Source organism: Nerophis lumbriciformis, linkage group LG06 (assembly GCF_033978685.3).
Source record: "Nerophis lumbriciformis linkage group LG06, RoL_Nlum_v2.1, whole genome shotgun sequence".
NCBI classification, from domain to species: Eukaryota; Metazoa; Chordata; class Actinopteri; order Syngnathiformes; family Syngnathidae; genus Nerophis; species Nerophis lumbriciformis.
The window spans coordinates 55,968,737-55,988,570 of NC_084553.2; the positions used below are offsets into that span (position 1 = coordinate 55,968,737).

At 40.4% G+C, this 19,834-nt stretch overlaps 1 protein-coding gene across 1 annotated transcript in view; it reads right to left on the minus strand.

Moving 5' to 3' along the window:
• Positions 1-19,834, minus strand: part of nkd1 (NKD inhibitor of WNT signaling pathway 1) — a 132,833-nt gene that overhangs the window by 15,940 nt on the left and 97,059 nt on the right. The window contains exons 5-6 of the mRNA XM_061964556.2: positions 9,414-9,517; positions 6,868-6,963 (exon numbers count right to left, since the gene is read on the minus strand). Of these exons, the coding sequence (XP_061820540.2) occupies positions 6,868-6,963; positions 9,414-9,517 (200 nt within the window). The remainder of the gene's footprint in view (positions 1-6,867; positions 6,964-9,413; positions 9,518-19,834) is intronic.

A 19,834-nucleotide genomic window follows, 5' to 3' on the forward strand; every position in this document is an offset into this window, starting at 1 on the left:
ACATTTTAAAGCATTTATCGGCCGATAATATTGGCAGTCCGATATTATCGGACATCTCTAGTTGTCAATATTCAGTGTTTTATCGTTCATAGTTAATATTGTAAATCCATCCATCCATCTTCTTCCGCTTATCCGAGGTCAGGTCGCGGGGGCAGCAGCCTAAGCAGGGAAGCCCAGACTTCCCTCTCCCCAGCCACTTTGTCCAGCTCGTCCAGCTCTTCCCGGGGGATCCCGAGGCGTTCCCAGGCCAGCCGGGAGACATAGTCTTCCCAACGTGTCCTGGGTCTTCCATTCCGTTTTTTAAGGCGATCTGTCATAACGTTTCTAGCTTTCAATCAGACATTATTGTGAGGTTTTGTATTAGTGTTCCTAAAAATAGGACCCAAGCACACATACAGGTAAAAGCCAGTAAATTAGAATATTTTGAAAAACTTGATTTATTTCAGTAATTGCATTCAAAAGGTGTAACTTGTACATTATATTTATTCATTGCACACAGACTGATGCATTCAAATGTTTATTTCATTTAATTTTGATGATTTGAAGTGGCAACAAATGAAAATCCAAAATTCCGTGTGTCACAAAATTTGAATATTACTTAAGGCTAATACAAAAAAGGGATTTTTAGAAATGTTGGCCAACTGAAAAGTATGAAAATGAAAAATATGAGCATGTACAATACTCAATACTTGGTTGGAGCTCCTTTTGCCTCAATTACTGCGTTAATGCGGCGTGGCATGGAGTCGATGAGTTTCTGGCACTGCTCAGGTGTTATGAGAGCCCAGGTTGCTCTGATAGTGGCCTTCAACTCTTCTGCGTTTTTGGGTCTGGCATTCTGCATCTTCCTTTTCACAATAGCCCACAGATTTTCTATGGGGCTAAGGTCAGGGGAGTTGGCGGGCCAATTTAGAACAGAAATACCATGGTCCGTAAACCAGGCACGGGTAGATTTTGCGCTGTGTGCAGGCGCCAAGTCCTGTTGGAACTTGAAATCTCCATCTCCATAGAGCAGGTCAGCAGCAGGAAGCATGAAGTGCTCTAAAACTTGCTGGTAGACGGCTGCGTTGACCCTGGATCTCAGGAAACAGAGTGGACCGACACCAGCAGATGACATGGCACCCCAAACCATCACTGATGGTGGAAACTTTACACTAGACTTCAGGCAACGTGGATCCTGTGCCTCTCCTGTCTTCCTCCAGACTCTGGGACCTCGATTTCCAAAGGAAATGCAAAATTTGCATGGTTGGGTGATGGTTTGGGGTGCCATGTCATCTGCTGGTGTCGGTCCACTCTGTTTCCTGAGATCCAGGGTCAACGCAGTCGTCTACCAGCAAGTTTTAGAGCACTTCATGCTTCCTGCTGCTGACCTGCTCTATGGAGATGGAGATTTCAAGTTCCAACAGGACTTGGCGCCTGCACACAGCGCAAAATCTACCCGTGCCTGGTTTACGGACCATGGTATTTCTGTTCTAAATTGGCCCGCCAACTCCCCTGACCTTAGCCCCATAGAAAATCTGTGGGGTATTGTGAAAAGGAAGATGCAGAATGCCAGACCCAAAAACGCAGAAGAGTTGAAGGCCACTATCAGAGCAACCTGGGCTCTCATAACACCTGAGCAGTGCCAGAAACTCATCGACTCCATGCCACGCCGCATTAACGCAGTAATTGAGGCAAAAGGAGCTCCAACCAAGTATTGAGTATTGTACATGCTCATATTTTTCATTTTCATACTTTTCAGTTGGCCAACATTTCTAAAAATCCCTTTTTTGTATTAGCCTTAAGTAATATTCTAATTTTGTGACACACGGAATTTTGGATTTTCATTTGTTGCCACTTCAAATCATCAAAATTAAATGAAATAAACATTTGAATGCATCAGTCTGTGTGCAATGAATAAATATAATGTACAAGTTACACCTTTTGAATGCAATTACTGAAATAAATCAAGTTTTTCAAAATATTCTAATTTACTGGCTTTTACCTGTACTGTACAGCAGATTTTCACACCTTGTGTCTGTGTGTGTGTCGTCCCCCAGACACATATTTTTCACTAAATGTGGCCCCCCATGTCAAAATAATTGCCCAAGCCTGCATTATAGCAATGCCCGCGTTACGTCACACATATTGGCGTTTCAAAATAAAAGCGTGTGTGGAGTAGAACGGGGCTTCACTTCTCACTTGCAGACACTGACACGCCACAGAAAAGGAGATAAGTGAAAAGTTTCAGTGGCATTTTCCCTCGTTACCTCCTCGCTCTCGCTCGCTCGCTCGCTGGCTGGCATGAAAAGAAGCGAGAGAAGAAAGCGTCTGCCGTCTCTCGCGAGTGGAGCCGCCACCGGCGACGCCGAGCGAACTGCACAGGCAGGCACACAGAGGACACAGCTCGGCTCTTTGTTTGCACACACGACACAGACTTCCTGGGTGTTCCTCTTGGATCGTACGGGCGCGAAAAGAATCGACTGTGCTGGAGTCTCGTCTTGAAAAGGAACATTTGGTGAACTGACTTTGTGTCTGTGGGTGTGTCGTACTTTATCCTGTCGTTAAAAGTCATCGGGACCAAAGTCTTTCATTGATTCCACGCCTTCACTTCTTTTTGCACTTTAGTTACGAAAGTACACATTCCTCAAAAGTCGATCAAAACTCCGACGTCGGCAAAGATCCTCAAAATCGTAACAGCTCTTTCCTGTTCTTAAAGGACTAACTGCCAAAATGCTGGTCCAAGACCCATTATAGGACAAGCGCTGTGCTGCTTGTAGGAATCTACTGCAAAAATACTAGTCCAAGATCTTCTATAACCTATTGATGGAAAGAGTCAGCAACCTCTCCAGCAGCCTAGAGGCTCCCCGGACCTCTTTCAGAGTTGTGTGAAAATGGAAAAAGATTAAGAAAAAAATTGAGATATCTCATAATCTCGGACTGCCGATATTATCGGCCGATAAATGCTTTAAAATGTCATATCGGAAATTATTGGTATCGGTTTCAAAAAGTAAAATTGATGACTTTTTAAAACGCCGCTGTACGGAGCGGTACACGGACGTAGTGAGAAGTAAAGAGCACCAATAAACCTTAAAGGCACTGCCTTTGCGTGCCGGCCCAATCACATAATATCTACGGCTTTTCACACACACAAGTTAATGCAATGCATACTTGGTCAACAGCCATACAAGTCACACTGAGGGTGGCCGTATAAACAACTTTAACACTGTTACAAATATGCGACCACACTGTGAACCCACACCAAACAAGAATGACAAACACATTTCGGGAGAACATCCGCACCGTAACACAACATAAACACAACAGAACAAATACCCAGAACCCCTTGCTGCACTAACTCTTCCGGGACGCTACAATATACACCCCTCGCTACCCCCTATCCCCCCCACCTCAACCTCCTCATGCTCTCTCAGGGAGAGCATGTCCCAAATTCCAAGATGCTGTTTTGAGGCATGTTAAAAAAAATAATGCACTTTGTGACTTCAATAATAAATATGGCAGTGCCATGTTGGCATTTTTTTTCCATAACTTGAGTTGATTTATTTTGGACAACCTTGTTACATTGTTTAATGCATCCAGCGGGGCATCACAACAAAATTAGGCATAATAATGTGTTAATTCCACGACTGTATATATCGGTATCGGTTGATATTGGAATCGGTAATTAAGAGTTGGACAATATCGGAATATCGGATATCGGCAAAAAAGCCATTATCGGACATCCCTAGAAATTTTTTTTTGTTTGTTTTAATATATTTTCTGTAGGAGAACGAACATTTCACAAACCTTCCTAATTGTTAGAAATCCCACTGTTTATGTTATACATGCATCACTGATGAGAGGATTTGGCAAGCGCCGTTTTGTCCTACTAATTTCAGCGATACTTGAACTCATCGTAGTTTGTTTACATTAACAACTTTCTCCGACGCTGCCACAGAAAGACGTGTTTTATGCCACTCCTCCTTTGTCTAATTTTGTCCACCAAACGTTTTATGCTGTGCGTGAATGCACAAAGGTGAGCTTTGTTGATTTTATTGATTTGCTGGAGTGCTTAGCGGGCATATTTGGTCAATCCATGACTGCAAGCTAATCGACTCCCAGTCTGTGGAATGCTCTCCCTGACCACCTGAGGGCACCACAGACTGTGGATGCTATTAAAAAAGGCTTAAAAACCCTTCTTTTTAAAAAAGCTTTTTTATAGATATATGCATACTAGTTCAAGCTATTAGGCTGTTCTATTATCTATTATTATTATTAATAAAACATATTCGCTCAAACTATTTTATTTTTCACTTGAGTTTAATTTCTTCTCTAAGTAGCTTGCAAAATATTTTTCAAATCTCCAAATATTAAGTCTTAAATCTAACTCCGACAGTTAGGAATGTACACTTCCTGTCCCTCACTTTAAATCGAAACTTTTAATTGGGCGGGAATAAAAACCGGACGTATGAACAATAGCAAACATGCAGACATGGAAATGCCCCCCTCTACCTCAAAGAACTACTCACCCCCAAATCCTCCACACGACACCTCCGCTCCGGACAGGCTAACCTCCTCTAACCTCCGAGGACAAAGCTACGAACTATGGGAGACCGGGCTTTCTGCTCTGCCGCTTCCAGTCTGTGGAATGCTCTCCCTGACCACCTGAGGGCACCACAGACTGTGGATGCTTTTAAAAAAAGCCTTTTTATAGATATATGCATACTAGTTCAAGCTATTAGGCTGTTTTAGTCTTTATTTTGTATTTATTTTTTTATTATCTTTTTATTATTATTATTATTATTTCAATACACTGTAGCACTTTGAGGTTGTTTGCTCAATGTAAAGTGCTTTTTACAAATAAAATCTATTATTATTATTAATAAAACATATTCGCTCAAACCATTTTATTTTTCACTTGAGTTTAATTTCTTCTCTAACTAGCTTGCAAAATATTTTTAAAATCTCCAAATATTAAGTCTTAAATCTAACTCCGACAGTTAGGAATGTACACTTCCTGTCCCTCACTTTAAATCGAAACTTTTAATTGGGCGGGAATAAAAACCGGACGTATTTGTTCCACTTTTAAAACCAATTCAATTTCAGCACACGGTTGCTTTGATGTCCATATTTCCCACATGACTTTATGCATTTCTTCCCCCCATGTGCCGCTTTCCTTACATGGAAAACAACATCATTGTCAGTAGCGTGTCTCCGGAACAAGCGTGTCGATGATCATGCGCATGAATAAGAATCGCTGCCAGATTAGAATTGCTAAAATGCTAAATAGGTTAGCTGTATGTACATATTGCATCATTATGCCTCATTTGTAGGTATATTTGAGCTCACTTAATTTCCTTTACTTATGTCCTCTGTGTATTTAATTTCTATTTGCATGTCTCATGACACATTATCTGTATGTAATATTGGCTGCATTTCTGTATTGTTTGTGTGCCATGTTGTTCCAGACCACAGCAAAATTGTAATAAATCCATTAGAAGAAGACAGCCTGCCGTTTCCTTAAACTTGGACACACACATCTATACCTTTGGCCATTCTGAGCCAGTAATTTCCAGAACTTATCTCATCCTAAAAAAAAAGCTAGTTAAAAGATCCTCTTTTTGACAGGAAGGGCTCTGCTTTTTTTAAAGACCTAATTAAAAAACTTGGTCAAAGATCCACTATATCTCAAGAGCACTCAGCTTTTTTGGCAGTCTTGGAAAACTTGTCCAGGGTGTACCCTGCCTTCCGCCCAAGTGCGGCTGGGATAGGCTCCAGCTCCCCCGGGGACCCCGAGAGGGTCACGCAGTAGAAGATGTGTGTATGGATGTGTCAAAGATCCTTAATATGAAATGAGGCTCTTTTGTAAGAACCGCCTACAAAACACTGTTTTTAAGGGCCTGATACCAAAACCCTGGTCAGAGATCCATTATATGACAGAGCACTCTGCTTTTTTGCGGTAGCTTCTTAAAAAAAATCCACCAAAGAGCCTTTATATGACAAGAGTGGAAGAATAAAGTTAAAGTTCAAGTACCAATGATTGTCACACACACACTAGGTGTAGTGAAATTTGTCCTCTGCATTTGACCCATCCCCTTGATCACCCCCTGGGAGGTGAGGGGAGCAGTGGGCAGCAGCGGTGCCGCGCCCGGGAAACATTTTTGGTGATTTAACCCCCAATTCCAACCCTTGATGCTGAGTGCCAAGCAGGGAGGTAATGGCTCCCATTTTTATATATCAGTATATATTATATACTGTATATATATTATGTAAATATTACATATATATTATATTGCTACTATGGTACATTTTTAGTCCACTTTATACCTTTTGTTTTCTCCCTCTTTTTGAGCCCTTGTGTGCATTATCCTTTCCATCCTTACCCTTTCCAGCCTTTGTAGCTGAGCTACTGTGTGGAACAATTTCCCTTGTAAGTCAATAAAGTTTGTCTAAGTCTAAGTCTAAACCCTGGTCAAAGATCTTCCGCATAAAAACAATGCTCGGGTGTTTTTGTACTACAACTCGTCAAAGAGCCTCTAAATAACAGGAGTGACGGGCTGTTTTAAGGACCTACTCGTCAAAGATCCTCTATATTTGACAGGGAATGCTCTGCTGTATTTTAAAGGTCCAACTACAAAAACACATTTTTACAGTGGCTAACATGTTTTAGCACGTGAATGAATAGTCTGTTAGCGGGAACAAGTGGGCTTCACTACACATCTTAAAATAAAGCCTACTTCTTGCAGTAGACGGGATGATGGTAGTGCTTTGATGCTGGGATGATTCTAACCGATGTGACTTTATTCATGAAGACGTTGCGGCTGTTGTGTCCTGCACTTGTTTTGGCAGATGTTGATTGATTAAAGATAATCAAAACAAGAATTAGCGTACCTCTCGGGTGACTTTGCCGTTGTTGTCGAAGTCGTAGAGGGTGAAAGTCCACTCCTGTCGGTTGTCCTCCTCCATGGACACGGCACACTCCAACTCCTGAGACGGCACAGCCATGTCAGTGTGTGTGTGTTTGTGTGTGTGTGTGTGTGTGTGTGTGTGTGTGTGTGTGTGTGTGTGTGTGTGTGTGTGTGTGTGTGTGTGTTCTGGCAATGCTTACTTAATGGGGACATCACTCTGTTTTTACACAGTCACCTTAAGGGGACCTCTGACGGTATGGGGACAAAAAACAGGTCCCCTAAAGGGAACCCTTTTTAATGATATTAATCATTTAAAAAGGTTTAATAGTACTGTGATTCTGTATGATATCCATCCTTAGTTAAAACTCATATATTTTTCCAAAAACAAAATCTGGTTTAGTGTTCCTTAGGATGACATTTTCATACAGCATGATTATAAAACATTATTACCTTAAAGTATGATTCAGATTCGTAATTTTCCATCCTTCTATATATGGTAGTTGGAGTTGCAGACAACTTCATTACTGCTAAATAGCAGTTTTCAGTGATGTCACAGAAGATGCAGGATTTGCTTCAACATTTAAGTGGTGAAACTTCATATAAGAGGACAGCTGTAGTGCTGTATTCGGAGGATCATCCATCCATCCATTTTCTACCGCTTGTCCCTTTTTTGGGGTCGCAGGGGGGTGCTGGAGCTTATCTCAGCTGCATTCGGGCGGAAGGCGGGGTACACCCTGGACAAGTCGCCACATTCTGAAGATCATGTCATATCTAATTTGAACTCGTTTTTTTTTTTTTTTTTTTTTTTTTTTTTATAAATGGTCCTCAGTAGTCACGTACAAAGGGACATGGGGGAATTTTTTTTTTTTTTTTTTTTTTTTTTTTTTCAAGACATGTATCCTGTGCGCACAAGAAACTTTCTATAAAATTATAAAAAAATAAATTAAAAAAATTATATATATATATATATATATATATATATATATATTTTTTTTTTAAAGACATGTATCTCGTGCGCACGAGAAAGTTTCTCCTGCGCACAAGATACATGTCTAAAAAAAAATAAATAAAAAATAAAAAAAATATATATATATATAAATATATATATATTTTTTCAGACGTGTTTCTCGTGCGCACGAGAAACTTTTTATAAAAAAAAAAAAATTTTTTTTTTATATATATATATATATATATATATATATATATATATATATGTATATATGTTTTATTTTTTTTAATTATTTTATTAAATTAAAAAAATAAAACTATATATATATATATATGTATATATATATATATATAAAAAACAATTATATATATATATATAATTGTTTTATTTGTTTTAATTATTTTATGCGCACGAGAAACTTTTTATAAAATAATTTAAAAAAAAAACAATGATATATATATATATATATCATTGTTTTTTTTTAATTATATATAAAAAAAACAATTTATATGTATATATATGTATATATATATATATATATATATATATATATATATATATATATAATTGTTTTATATTTTTTTAATTATTTTATAAAAAGTTTCTCGTGCGCACAAGAAACATGTCTTAAAAAAAAAAAATATATATATATATATATTTTTTTTAGACATGTTTCTCGTGCGCACGAGAAACTTTTTATAAAATAATTTAAAAAAATAAAACTATGTATATATGTGTATATATATATATATATACATATATATATATATATGTGTATGTGTGGGGAAAAAAATCACAAGACTATTTCATCTCTACAGGCCTGTTTCATGAGGGGGGTTCCCTCAATCATCAAGAGATTTTCTTTTCCTGATGATTGAGGGAACCCCCCTCATGAAACAGGCCTGTAGAGATGAAATAGTCTTGTGATTTTTTTTCCCACACATACATATATTGCGCTCTACTACGGTATCGAGCACTATTTTTTGGATAACCTTATTAAGACATATATATATATATATATATATATATATATATATGTATATGTATATATATATATATATATATATATATATATATATATATATATATATATATATATATATATATATATATATATATATACACACATACACATAATTGTCTTTAAAAAAAAATTAAAAAAATAATAACGTTTTTTTTTGCCCCCATGTCCCTTTAGGGGCTCCGTACGTACAAATGTGTGTGAATTATGCAAAATTATTTAAATTTGGTCCCCATGAACATTATTAACTCCTTTTCCACAGGGTCCCCAGTAAGAATGATCAGCACATTACTTCATCAATCCAGAGATTTAAAGACGTGTATGAGCTAACTGGGCAGTGGCCATTTTTACCTCATTTTGTTTATGCCTCCACAACCTGTAGAAAGGGTGGTCCCTACAAGTGATGATCAAAAACTTGGTCCCCATTCCAAATGATAACCAGTATGTCTGTGTGTGTGTGTGTGTGTGTGTGTGTGTGTGTGTGTGTGTGTGTGTGTGCGTGGCCCAGTTTCTTCGAAAGTGGAAGTTAATAAACGGCCCGTTCGGCGTTGAGACTCACTTCAAACTGGAGCTGCTTCTGCGGCCCTGCGGGGGATTGGCCGTCCTTCTCCTGCATCTTCTCCTCCACGCAGCAGCTGTCTGACTTCTCCGGGGGTAGAGCCACTGCGCACACGCATGAAAAAAAAAAAGTGAGCACGGGGATGAAAAGTGGCGGGTGCGGTCCTAACCTGAGGACAGGTTGTCGCTTGTAAACTCCTGTATGGTTGAGGAAGCAGCAATTTTAGGAAAGAGGGAAAAAAAAAAAAAGCACAATCCAAGTTTTATATTTGGAAATAGTGTTGTTCAGATACCAATATTTTGGTACTGGTACCAGTAAAAAATATGTATTTCGATACTTTTCGGTACTTTTCTAAATAAAGGGGACCACCAAAAATTGCATTATTGGCTTTATTTTAACAAAAAATCTTACAGTACATTAAACAAATGTTTATTATTGCAAGTTTATCCTTAAATGAAACAGTGAACATACGAGACAACTTGTCTTTTAGTAGTAAGTAAGCAAACAAAGGCTCCTAATTTAGCTGCTGACATATGCAGTAACATATTGTGTCATTTGTCATTATATTATTTTGTCAACATTATTAAGGACAAGTGGTAGAAAATGAATTATTAATCTACTTGTTCATTTACTGTTAATATCTGCTTACTTTAACATGTTCTATCTACACTTCCGGTACTTCCGGACCGGTACTTTTTAGAGGCGGTATAGTACCGAATATGACTCATTAGTATCGCGGTACTATACTAATACCGGTATCCCGTACAACCCTATTTGGAAATATGATTCATATAATAACTGCGATGAGGTGGCGACTTGTCCAGGGTGTACCCCGCCTTCCGCCCGATTGCAGCTTAGATAGGCTCCAGCACCCCCCGTGACCTCAAAAGAGACAAGCTGTATAAAATGGATGGATGGATGGATAATTACTGCAAAATTCAAAGCGATGATCCCTGCTCCGGGTATCAATCACACCCTTTTATTTAGACTAAAAGCTTGTTAAAAGTTAAATAAGATCTTGTATTTTATTTGTACAATTTGTTCTGATCTTTGAGAATTTAGAACAAATAAATTAGTAGTACCAAAAATTCATATTTTAGCATTTTCATATTTTTCTTTCAAAATTAGACGTTAAATAATCAGTTTATATTACAGGTATCAAACTCAAGGCCCGGGGGCCAGACCTGGCCCGCCACATCATTTTGAATGGCCCGTGAAAGCTTGGAAATAATATGCATCAATGAAGTACTTTATATTTCTTTCTTTTTCTATTTTGACAGGGAAAAAATACATGTACTACATGCATTTATATATATTTTAAACTGTAGCTATCTAAAAATGCAACAGATATTATATTATCATACATTCTAAACATTTTTGGGGCAATAAACATACATACATATCTACTTAGCCTTGTGATTTCAAAGCAAGTTGTCCATCAAATTGTACACTGTAAACATGACAATGTATATATTTTTTAAAACAGCTCGGTCTTCAGAATCCTTTGTAATAAGAAAACTGTGGCACTGTGGTACACTGTGAAAACAGCAACCATATTTTTTATGCAAAAAACTGGCAGCTCAATCACCAGAATTGTACAGTAAAATAGAGTGTGATCATTTTACTGCAGATTTGATGGTAAAATTCTGCAATTCTTTTGACTGCAAAATCCACAGATTTTTTTTCATACAGTGTAGGTAAAATATCCATTTACTAATCAAATGCATAGGTAATCGTGTGACAATATCATGTGTGTTTCTTTTATTAATGTTACAAGCGGCCGGCCCTCTGAGGGCAGCCAAAACTGCAACGTGGCCCTCAATGAAAACCAGTCTGACACACCTGGTTTATATTGTGACGATATTTGTCCTTTTAATATCATGTACTATGATATAGTGGTGTACCTTAAACCTTTCAAAATGGGTTTTATTACACATATTAGTCCATTTATATACAACTGCATGTGTTAGAAGACAGCTTTTGTTATTTTTATATGACAATTGTTGCATTACACATTTCAGTCACTTTCAAGATGGTCATGTTCTTCATATTTTATCAGCTATTGTGTATTTATTAGCATCAAAGCTACATAGGGGCATGATTATATGTTTTATCCTCAACCCTTCAACTATTTGTAAACAGTGGATGCATCATTTTGTTTTTGGCGACACTTAATGACCAAAGTAATTCATTAAGTTAAGCTTAGGAGTCATGACCCAGTAAATTGAATGAGGCGGACACATTTGTTACTGGATACTTTCCAATATGCTTTGTAACCAAGTATGCTAATATGAAACTACAATTTTCTGATATTTGTAATATCGACAAATGTTTTAAACTAAAATATTGTTCAATAAAGGACACCTATTATGTATGTCTCGCTTGTGTGCTTAGCTGTTGTGTAGCTGCTAGCTCCTAGTAGCCTATAGCCTACCATGTTTACCTTTTTTAAACGACTTGACTAAAATACAAGAAAATACCAATCTTGTGTGTTTATTGGAGGACATTTGGATGGTAGTAGTTTGTCCAGCTTTGAACAAGTAAACTGCTTGTATCTGAACCTAATATTGGAGATTTTTGATCACACTGTGGTACATGTGGTACGCCAAAGAATCACTTGATTAAAGTACAGTGTTTTATTTTCCTATTTTCAAACAGTGTTACTGTTCAAACTGTGCGTAATGTTACAGTGGCCAAAAAAATCACAAATATGTGTTAAATAAAACCTCTGCTTTGTTTTTACCGTATTTTTCGGAGTATAAGTCGCACCTGCCGAAAATGCATAATAAAGAAGAAAAAGACATATATAAATCGCACTGGAGCCCGGCCAAAATATGAAAAAAACTGCGACTTATATCCAATATTTAGGCCTACTACGCTACTGTATTTTATTGTTGCTCATTATGGTGGTACTTGGAAAGCCAAAATGTTCCTGAGGTGATACTTGGTGAAAAAAGTTTGAGAACCACTGCTTTAGATGCAAGCCGAAATCTTGCTGATATCAAACCGATATCAATATCGAATCGGGACACCCTTATTAAACACTATGGGCGTAAATCTTTAGGCACCCAACGATTCGATCAGATTCCGATTCCTGGGGTGACTATTCGATTCAACACGATTCTCGATTCAAACCGATTTGCGTAATATATTATTTGGTATAATAATTATAATTACACTTTTTTTTTAAACAGGTTACAGGTTAAAAAGGCTACTTGTGGTTGCATGGACATGGACTAAAAACGATCTAAAAAAAATAGATTTGAATATTCTTTTCTTTAAGACATACAGTGTATATATTGGATGATCTCCTGCTGGCCCCAATATGGACTGGACTCTCACACTATTATGTTAGATCCACTATGGACTGGACTCTCACACTATTATGTTAGATCCACTATGGACTGGACTCTCACACTATTATGTTAGATCCACTATGGACTGGACTCTCACACTATTATGTTAGATCCATTATGGACTGGACTCTCACACTATTTTATTAGATCCACTATGGAATGGACTCTCACAATATTATGTTAGATCCACTATGGACTGGACTCTCACACTATTATGTTAGATCCACTATGAACTGGATTCTCACATTATTTTATTAGATCCACTATGGACTGGACTCTCACACTATTATGTTAAATCCACTATGGACTGGACTCTCACACTATTATGTTAGATCCACTATGAACTGGATTCTCACATTATTTTATTAGATCCACTATGGACTGGACTCTCACACTATTATGTTAGATCCACTATGGACTGGACTCTCACAATATTATGTTAGATCCACTATGGACTGGACTCTCACACTATTATGTTAGATCCACTATGGACTGGACTCTCACACTATTATGTTAGATCCATTATGGACTGGACTCTCACACTATTTTATTAGATCCACTATGGAATGGACTCTCACAATATTATGTTAGATCCACTATGGACTGGACTCCTACACTATTATGTTAGATCCACTATGGACTGGACTCTCACACTATTATGTTAGATCCACTATGGACTGGACTCTCACACTATTATGTTAGATACATTATGGACTGGACTCTCACACTATTTTATTAGATCCACTATGGAATGGACTCTCACAATATTATGTTAGATCCACTATGGACTGGACTCTCACACTATTATGTTAGATCCACTATGAACTGGATTCTCACATTATTTTATTAGATCCACTATGGACTGGACTCTCACACTATTATGTTAGATCCACTATGGACTGGACTCTCACAATATTATGTTAGATCCACTATGGACTGGACTCTCACACTATTATGTTAGATCCACTATGGACTGGACTCTCACACTATTATGTTAGATCCATTATGGACTGGACTCTCACACTATTTTATTAGATCCACTATGGAATGGACTCTCACAATATTATGTTAGATCCACTATGGACTGGACTCCTACACTATTATGTTAGATCCACTATGGACTGGACTCTCACACTATTATGTTAGATCCACTATGGACTGGACTCTCACACTATTATGTTAGATACATTATGGACTGGACTCTCACACTATTTTATTAGATCCACTATGGAATGGACTCTCACAATATTATGTTAGATCCACTATGGACTGGACTCTCACACTATTATGTTAGATCCACTATGAACTGGATTCTCACATTATTTTATTAGATCCACTATGGACTGGACTCTCACACTATTATGTTAAATCCACTATGGACTGGACTCTCACACTATTATGTTAGATCCACTATGAACTGGATTCTCACATTATTTTATTAGATCCACTATGGACTGGACTCTCACACTATTATGTTAGATCCACTATGGACTGGACTCTCACACTATTATGTTAGATCCACTATGGACTGGACTCTCACAATATTATGTTAGATCCACTATGGACTGGACTCTCACAATATTATGTTAGATCCACTATGGACTGGACTCTCACAATATTATGTTAGATCCACTATGGACTGGACTCTCACACTATTATGTTAGATCCATTATGGACTGGACTCTCACACTATTATGTTAGATCCACTATGGACTGGACTCTCACACTATTATGTTAAATCCACTATGGACTGGACTCTCACACTATTATGTTAGATCCACTATGAACTGGATTCTCACATTATTTTATTAGATCCACTATGGACTGGACTCTCACACTATTATGTTAGATCCACTATGGACTGGACTCTCACACTATTATGTTAGATCCACTATGGACTGGACTCTCGCACTATTATGTTAGATCCACTATGGATTGGACTCTCACACTATTTTATTAGATCCACTATGGACTGGACTCTCACAATATTATGTTAGATCCACTATGGACTGGACTCTCACAATATTATGTTATATCCACTATGGACTGGACTCTCACACTATTATGCTAGATCCACTATGGACTGGACTCTCACTATTATGTTAGATCCACTATGGACTGGACTCTCACAATATTATGTTAGATCCACTATGGACTGGACTCTCACACTATTATGTTAGATCCACTATGGACTGGACTCTCACTATTATGTTAGATCCACTATGGACTGGACTCTCACTATTATGTTAGATCCACTATGGACTAGACTCTCACAATATTATGTTAGATCCACTATGGACTGGACTCTCACACTATTATGTTAGATCCACTATGGACTAGACTCTCACAATATTATGTTAGATCCACTATGGACTGGACTCTCACAATATTATGTTAGATCCACTATGGACTGGACTCTCACAATTTTATGCTAGAACCACTCAACGTCCATTTGTGGCTTGTGCAGCCCTTTGAGACATTTGTGATTAAGGGCTATATATATAACTACACATACATTGATTGATTGATGATTGATTTTTGAAAATGATGAAATAATTTAGAATCTGGATGAATACAAATCGCGACTCGTGTGAATCGATTTTGTGTGCACCGCTATTGAATACTTTTACTTCTTTTTTTTTTAAAAGCCAGTTTAAATCCAAATATTCCATTGTTGTTGAGAGTTTACTTAATCATTTTGTGGCGATTATATAAAGATGATTTTATTTAAGGCGACCGCAACACACGAACAACATCAGTGTGATAAATAGCTGTTGATGTAGCGAGTGTAGACGAGTCTTGGCTGTGAGAAAACATTGAGAATAAGAACAAGCCGACTCAGCGCTTTATGACTTCCCTTGTTTCAGCATCCTTCCCTTCAATGGCAGCTCCACAGGCCACGCCCCCCTTGCCTCTCTCTCTCTCTCTCTCCTTCCCGCTCGGTTCTCCTCCTCCCATCCCACTTTGAAGTCCTATTCTCAAACCTTCTGGAAGAGGATCAATCCGGTGGCGTAAAACAGAATCACTAATTAATTAAGCCGAGTCAAATCCCAAACAGTGTTTGTTTGCGCGCCAGCCGAGCAGACACAACGGCCCACTTTCTTTCCTCGCCGTCCAAAAGCCGATCAAAGGCGACCTGTCTTATCCCCGCGTTAAGGGAGGGGGCCGGGAATGAAAGGCGACATCCCAGGGAGCTTTTTAGCAACTTTTTTTGGATACGGGAGCGAATGTTTGATGGAGTGTGAGGGGCAAATCTGTTTGGTGGCACGCTCAATATGGCGGCGAGATAGCTAATAAAACGCTGGGGGGGGGCGACGGTAATAAGGGGATAACCCCCATCCGTCGGGAAAAAAAGACGAGAAGAGAAGAAGCCACCGCGGGATTTTGGCTGAACATCAGATCCGAGGTGCAAGGCGAGGGCACCGGAGGATATACCGACAGTATGACACGTATCGGGCCTCGGGGACGTTCTAGGCAAAGGACAACCCGTAATGTTCGGGATGACTCGGCCTATTGTGGGAAGCGAAAAGTCACATTTTCTTCATCCGGAGTGATCAAGGACGTTTAATCCTGCGATTTCGTCTTTTACAGCCACTTAGCGGCCCAGCGTAATTGCTAGCCAGCCCACATGTAAAACAGAAAGCATCTATCATCTCAAAGAGAGGTCGCACCCGTCTGAGCAAAGGGTTAAAGACTGACGCCCATGCATACTTCTTAGGGCAGTGGTCACCAACCCTTTCCAGCCCAAGATCCCTGGTCTCAGCCAAAAACTATCAAATATGTTTTACATAAAGACACACATATACAGTACATACATACATACACACATATATATAAATACATATATACATACAGTATATACATACATACATACACATTAATACATATACATACATACAGACATCGGTACCAAAATGTATCTCGATACTTTTCGGTGCTTTTCTAAATAAAGGGGACCACAAAAAATTGCATTATTGGCTTTATCCATCCATCCATCCATCCATCTTCTTCCACTTATCCGAGGTCGGGTCGCGGGGGCAGCAGCCTAAGCAGGGAAGCCCAGACTTCCCTCTCCCCAGCCACTTCGTCCAGCTCTTCCCGGGGGACCCCGAGGCGTTCCCAGGCCAGCCGGGAGACATAGTCTTCCCAACGTGTCCTGGGTCTTCCCCGCGGCCTCCTACCGGTCGGACGTGCCCTAAACACCTCCCTAGGGAGGCGCTCGGGTGGCATCCTGACCAGATGCCCGAACCACCTCATCTGGCTCCTCTCGATGTGGAGGAGCAGCGGCTTTACTTTGATATCCCCCCGGATGGCAGAGCTTCTCACCCTATCTCTAAGGGAGAGCCCCGCTACCCGGCGGAGGAAACTCATTTCGGCCGCTTGTACCCGTGATCTTGTCCTTTCGGTCATAACCCAAAGCTCATGACCATAGGTGAGGATGGGAACGTAGATCGACCGTTAAATTGAGAGCTTTGCCTTCCGGCTCAGCTCCTTCTTCACCACAACGGATCGATACAGCGTCCGCATTACTGAAGACGCCGCACCGATCCGCCTGTCGATCTCACGATCCACTCTTCCCTCACTCGTGAACAAGACTCCGAGGTACTTGAACTCCTCCACTTGGGGCAAGATCTCCTCCCCAACCCGGAGATGGCACTCCACCCTTTTCCGGGCGAGAACCATGGACTCGGACTTGGAGGTGCTGATTCTCATCCCAGTCGCTTCACACTCGGCTGCGTACCGATCCAGCGAGAGCTGAAGATCCTGGCCAGATGAAGCAATCAGGACCACATCATCTGCAAAAAGCAGAGACCTAATCCTGCAGCCACCAAACCAGATCCCCTCAACGCCTTGACTGCGCCTAGAAATTCTGTCCATAAAAGTTATGAACAGAATCGGTGACAAAGAGCAGCCTTGGCAGAGTCCAACCCCCACTGGAAACGTGTCCGACTTACTGCCGGCAATGCGGACCAAGCTCTGGCACTGAGCATACAGGGAGCGGACTGCCACAATCAGACAGTCCGATACCCCATACTCCCTGAGCACTCCCCACAGGACTTCCCGAGGGACACGGTCGAATGCCTTCTCCAAGTCCACAAAGCACATGTAGACTGGTTGGGCAAACTCCCATGCACCCTCAAGGACCCTGCCGAGAGTATAGAGATGGTCCACAGTTCCACGACCAGGACGAAAACCACACTGTTCCTCCTGAATCCGAGGTTCGACTATCCGGCGTAGCCTCCTCTCCAGTACACCCGAATAGACCTTACCGGGAAGGCTGAGGAGTGTGATCCCACGATAGTTAGAACACACCCTCCGGTTCCCCTTCTTAAAGAGAGGAACCACCACCCCGGTCTGCCAATCCAGAGGTACCGCCCCCGATGTCCACGTGATGCTGCAGAGTCTTGTCAACCAAGACAGCCCCACAGCATCCAGAGCCTTAAGGAACTCCGGGCGGATCTCATCCACCCCCGGGGGCTTGCCACCAAGGAGCTTTTTAACTACCTCAGCCCCAGAAATAGGAGAGCCCACCACAGACTCCCCAGGCACTGCTTCCTCATAGGAAGACGTGTTGGTGGGATTGGCTTTATTTTAATAAAAAATCTTGGGGTACATTAAACATATGTTTCTTATTGCAATCGAAGAACAATTTTTGTGTGGGGCAACGCTTTTGCCCCAAACTTGACCAATTACGGTTGTATGTTCGATATATTCCCACTTGAAGCTAAAACACCGCCAGGCGATGGACCTCTGCTGTTTTTCTTGGGAATTAATTCTTCCTTCATTTGTTACCAGATTCGCACCTTCTCTCTCTCCAATTACCACTCGCACCACAGCTAACGTTACCCATGCCGCTACCTCTCTGCCCCGCGAGGGCGTATACGTATGTGACGTATGTAAGAAGGTGCGCTTGTTTTATGTCTGTGAGAAGGAGATACAACAAAGAGTGAGAAGAGCCTGGGGCGGCATGGCGTAGTGGGTAGAGCAACCGTGCCAGAAACCTGAGGGTTGCAGGTTCGCTCCCCGCCTCTTACCATCCAAAAATCGCTGCCGTTGTGTCCTTGGGCGGGAGACTTCACCCTTTGCCCCCGGTGCCACTCACACCGGTGTATTGAATGATGAATGATAGGTGGTGGTCGGAGGGGCCGTTGGCGCAAATTGCAGCCACGCTTCCGTCAGTCTACCCCAGGGCAGCTGTGGCTATGAAAGTAGCTTACCACCACCCTGTGTGAATGAATGATGGGTTCTACATGTAAAGCGACTTTGGGTACTTAGAAAAGCGCTATATAAATCCCAGGTATTATTATTACTATTATTAGTCTAATGCCCGCAGCTAAAAGCAACTGCGTGAGAACGTATACTCGAATATCACGATAGTCATTTTTTGTATCGCACAGAGACAAACCCGCGATATGTCGAGTATATCGATATATCGCCCAGCCCTACACTGTATAGTTTTTTTCGATTATTTTAGTTGGGGTGGCGTGGCTCGGTTGGTAGAGCGGCCTTGCCAGCAACTTGAGGGTTCCAAGTTCGATCCCCGCTACAGATTTGCAACTGTAATTGCAACTTAGTGTAGAGGGGACATTTAAAGAAGTGTATCCAGTGTTAAAGGCCTACTGAAATGCGATTTTCTTATTTAAACGGGGATAGCAGGTCCATTCTCTGTGTCATACTTGATCATTTCGCGACATTGCCATATTTTTGCTGAAAGGATTTAGTAGAGAACATCGACGATAAAGTTCGCAACTTTTGGTCGCTGATAAAAAAGCCTTGCCTGTACCGGAAGTAGCAGACGAGTAGCGTGACGTCACAGGTTGTGGAGCTCCTCACATCTGCACATTGTTTACAATCATGGCCACCAGCAGCGAGAACGATTCGGACCGAGAAAGCGACGATTTCCCCATTAATTTGAGCGAGGATGAAAGATTTGTGGATGTGGAAAGTGAGAGTGAAGGACTAGAGGGCAGTGGGAGCGATTCGGATAGGGAAGATGCTGTGAGAGGCGGGTGGGACCTGATATTCAGCTGGGAATGACTAAAACAGTAAATAAACACAAGACAT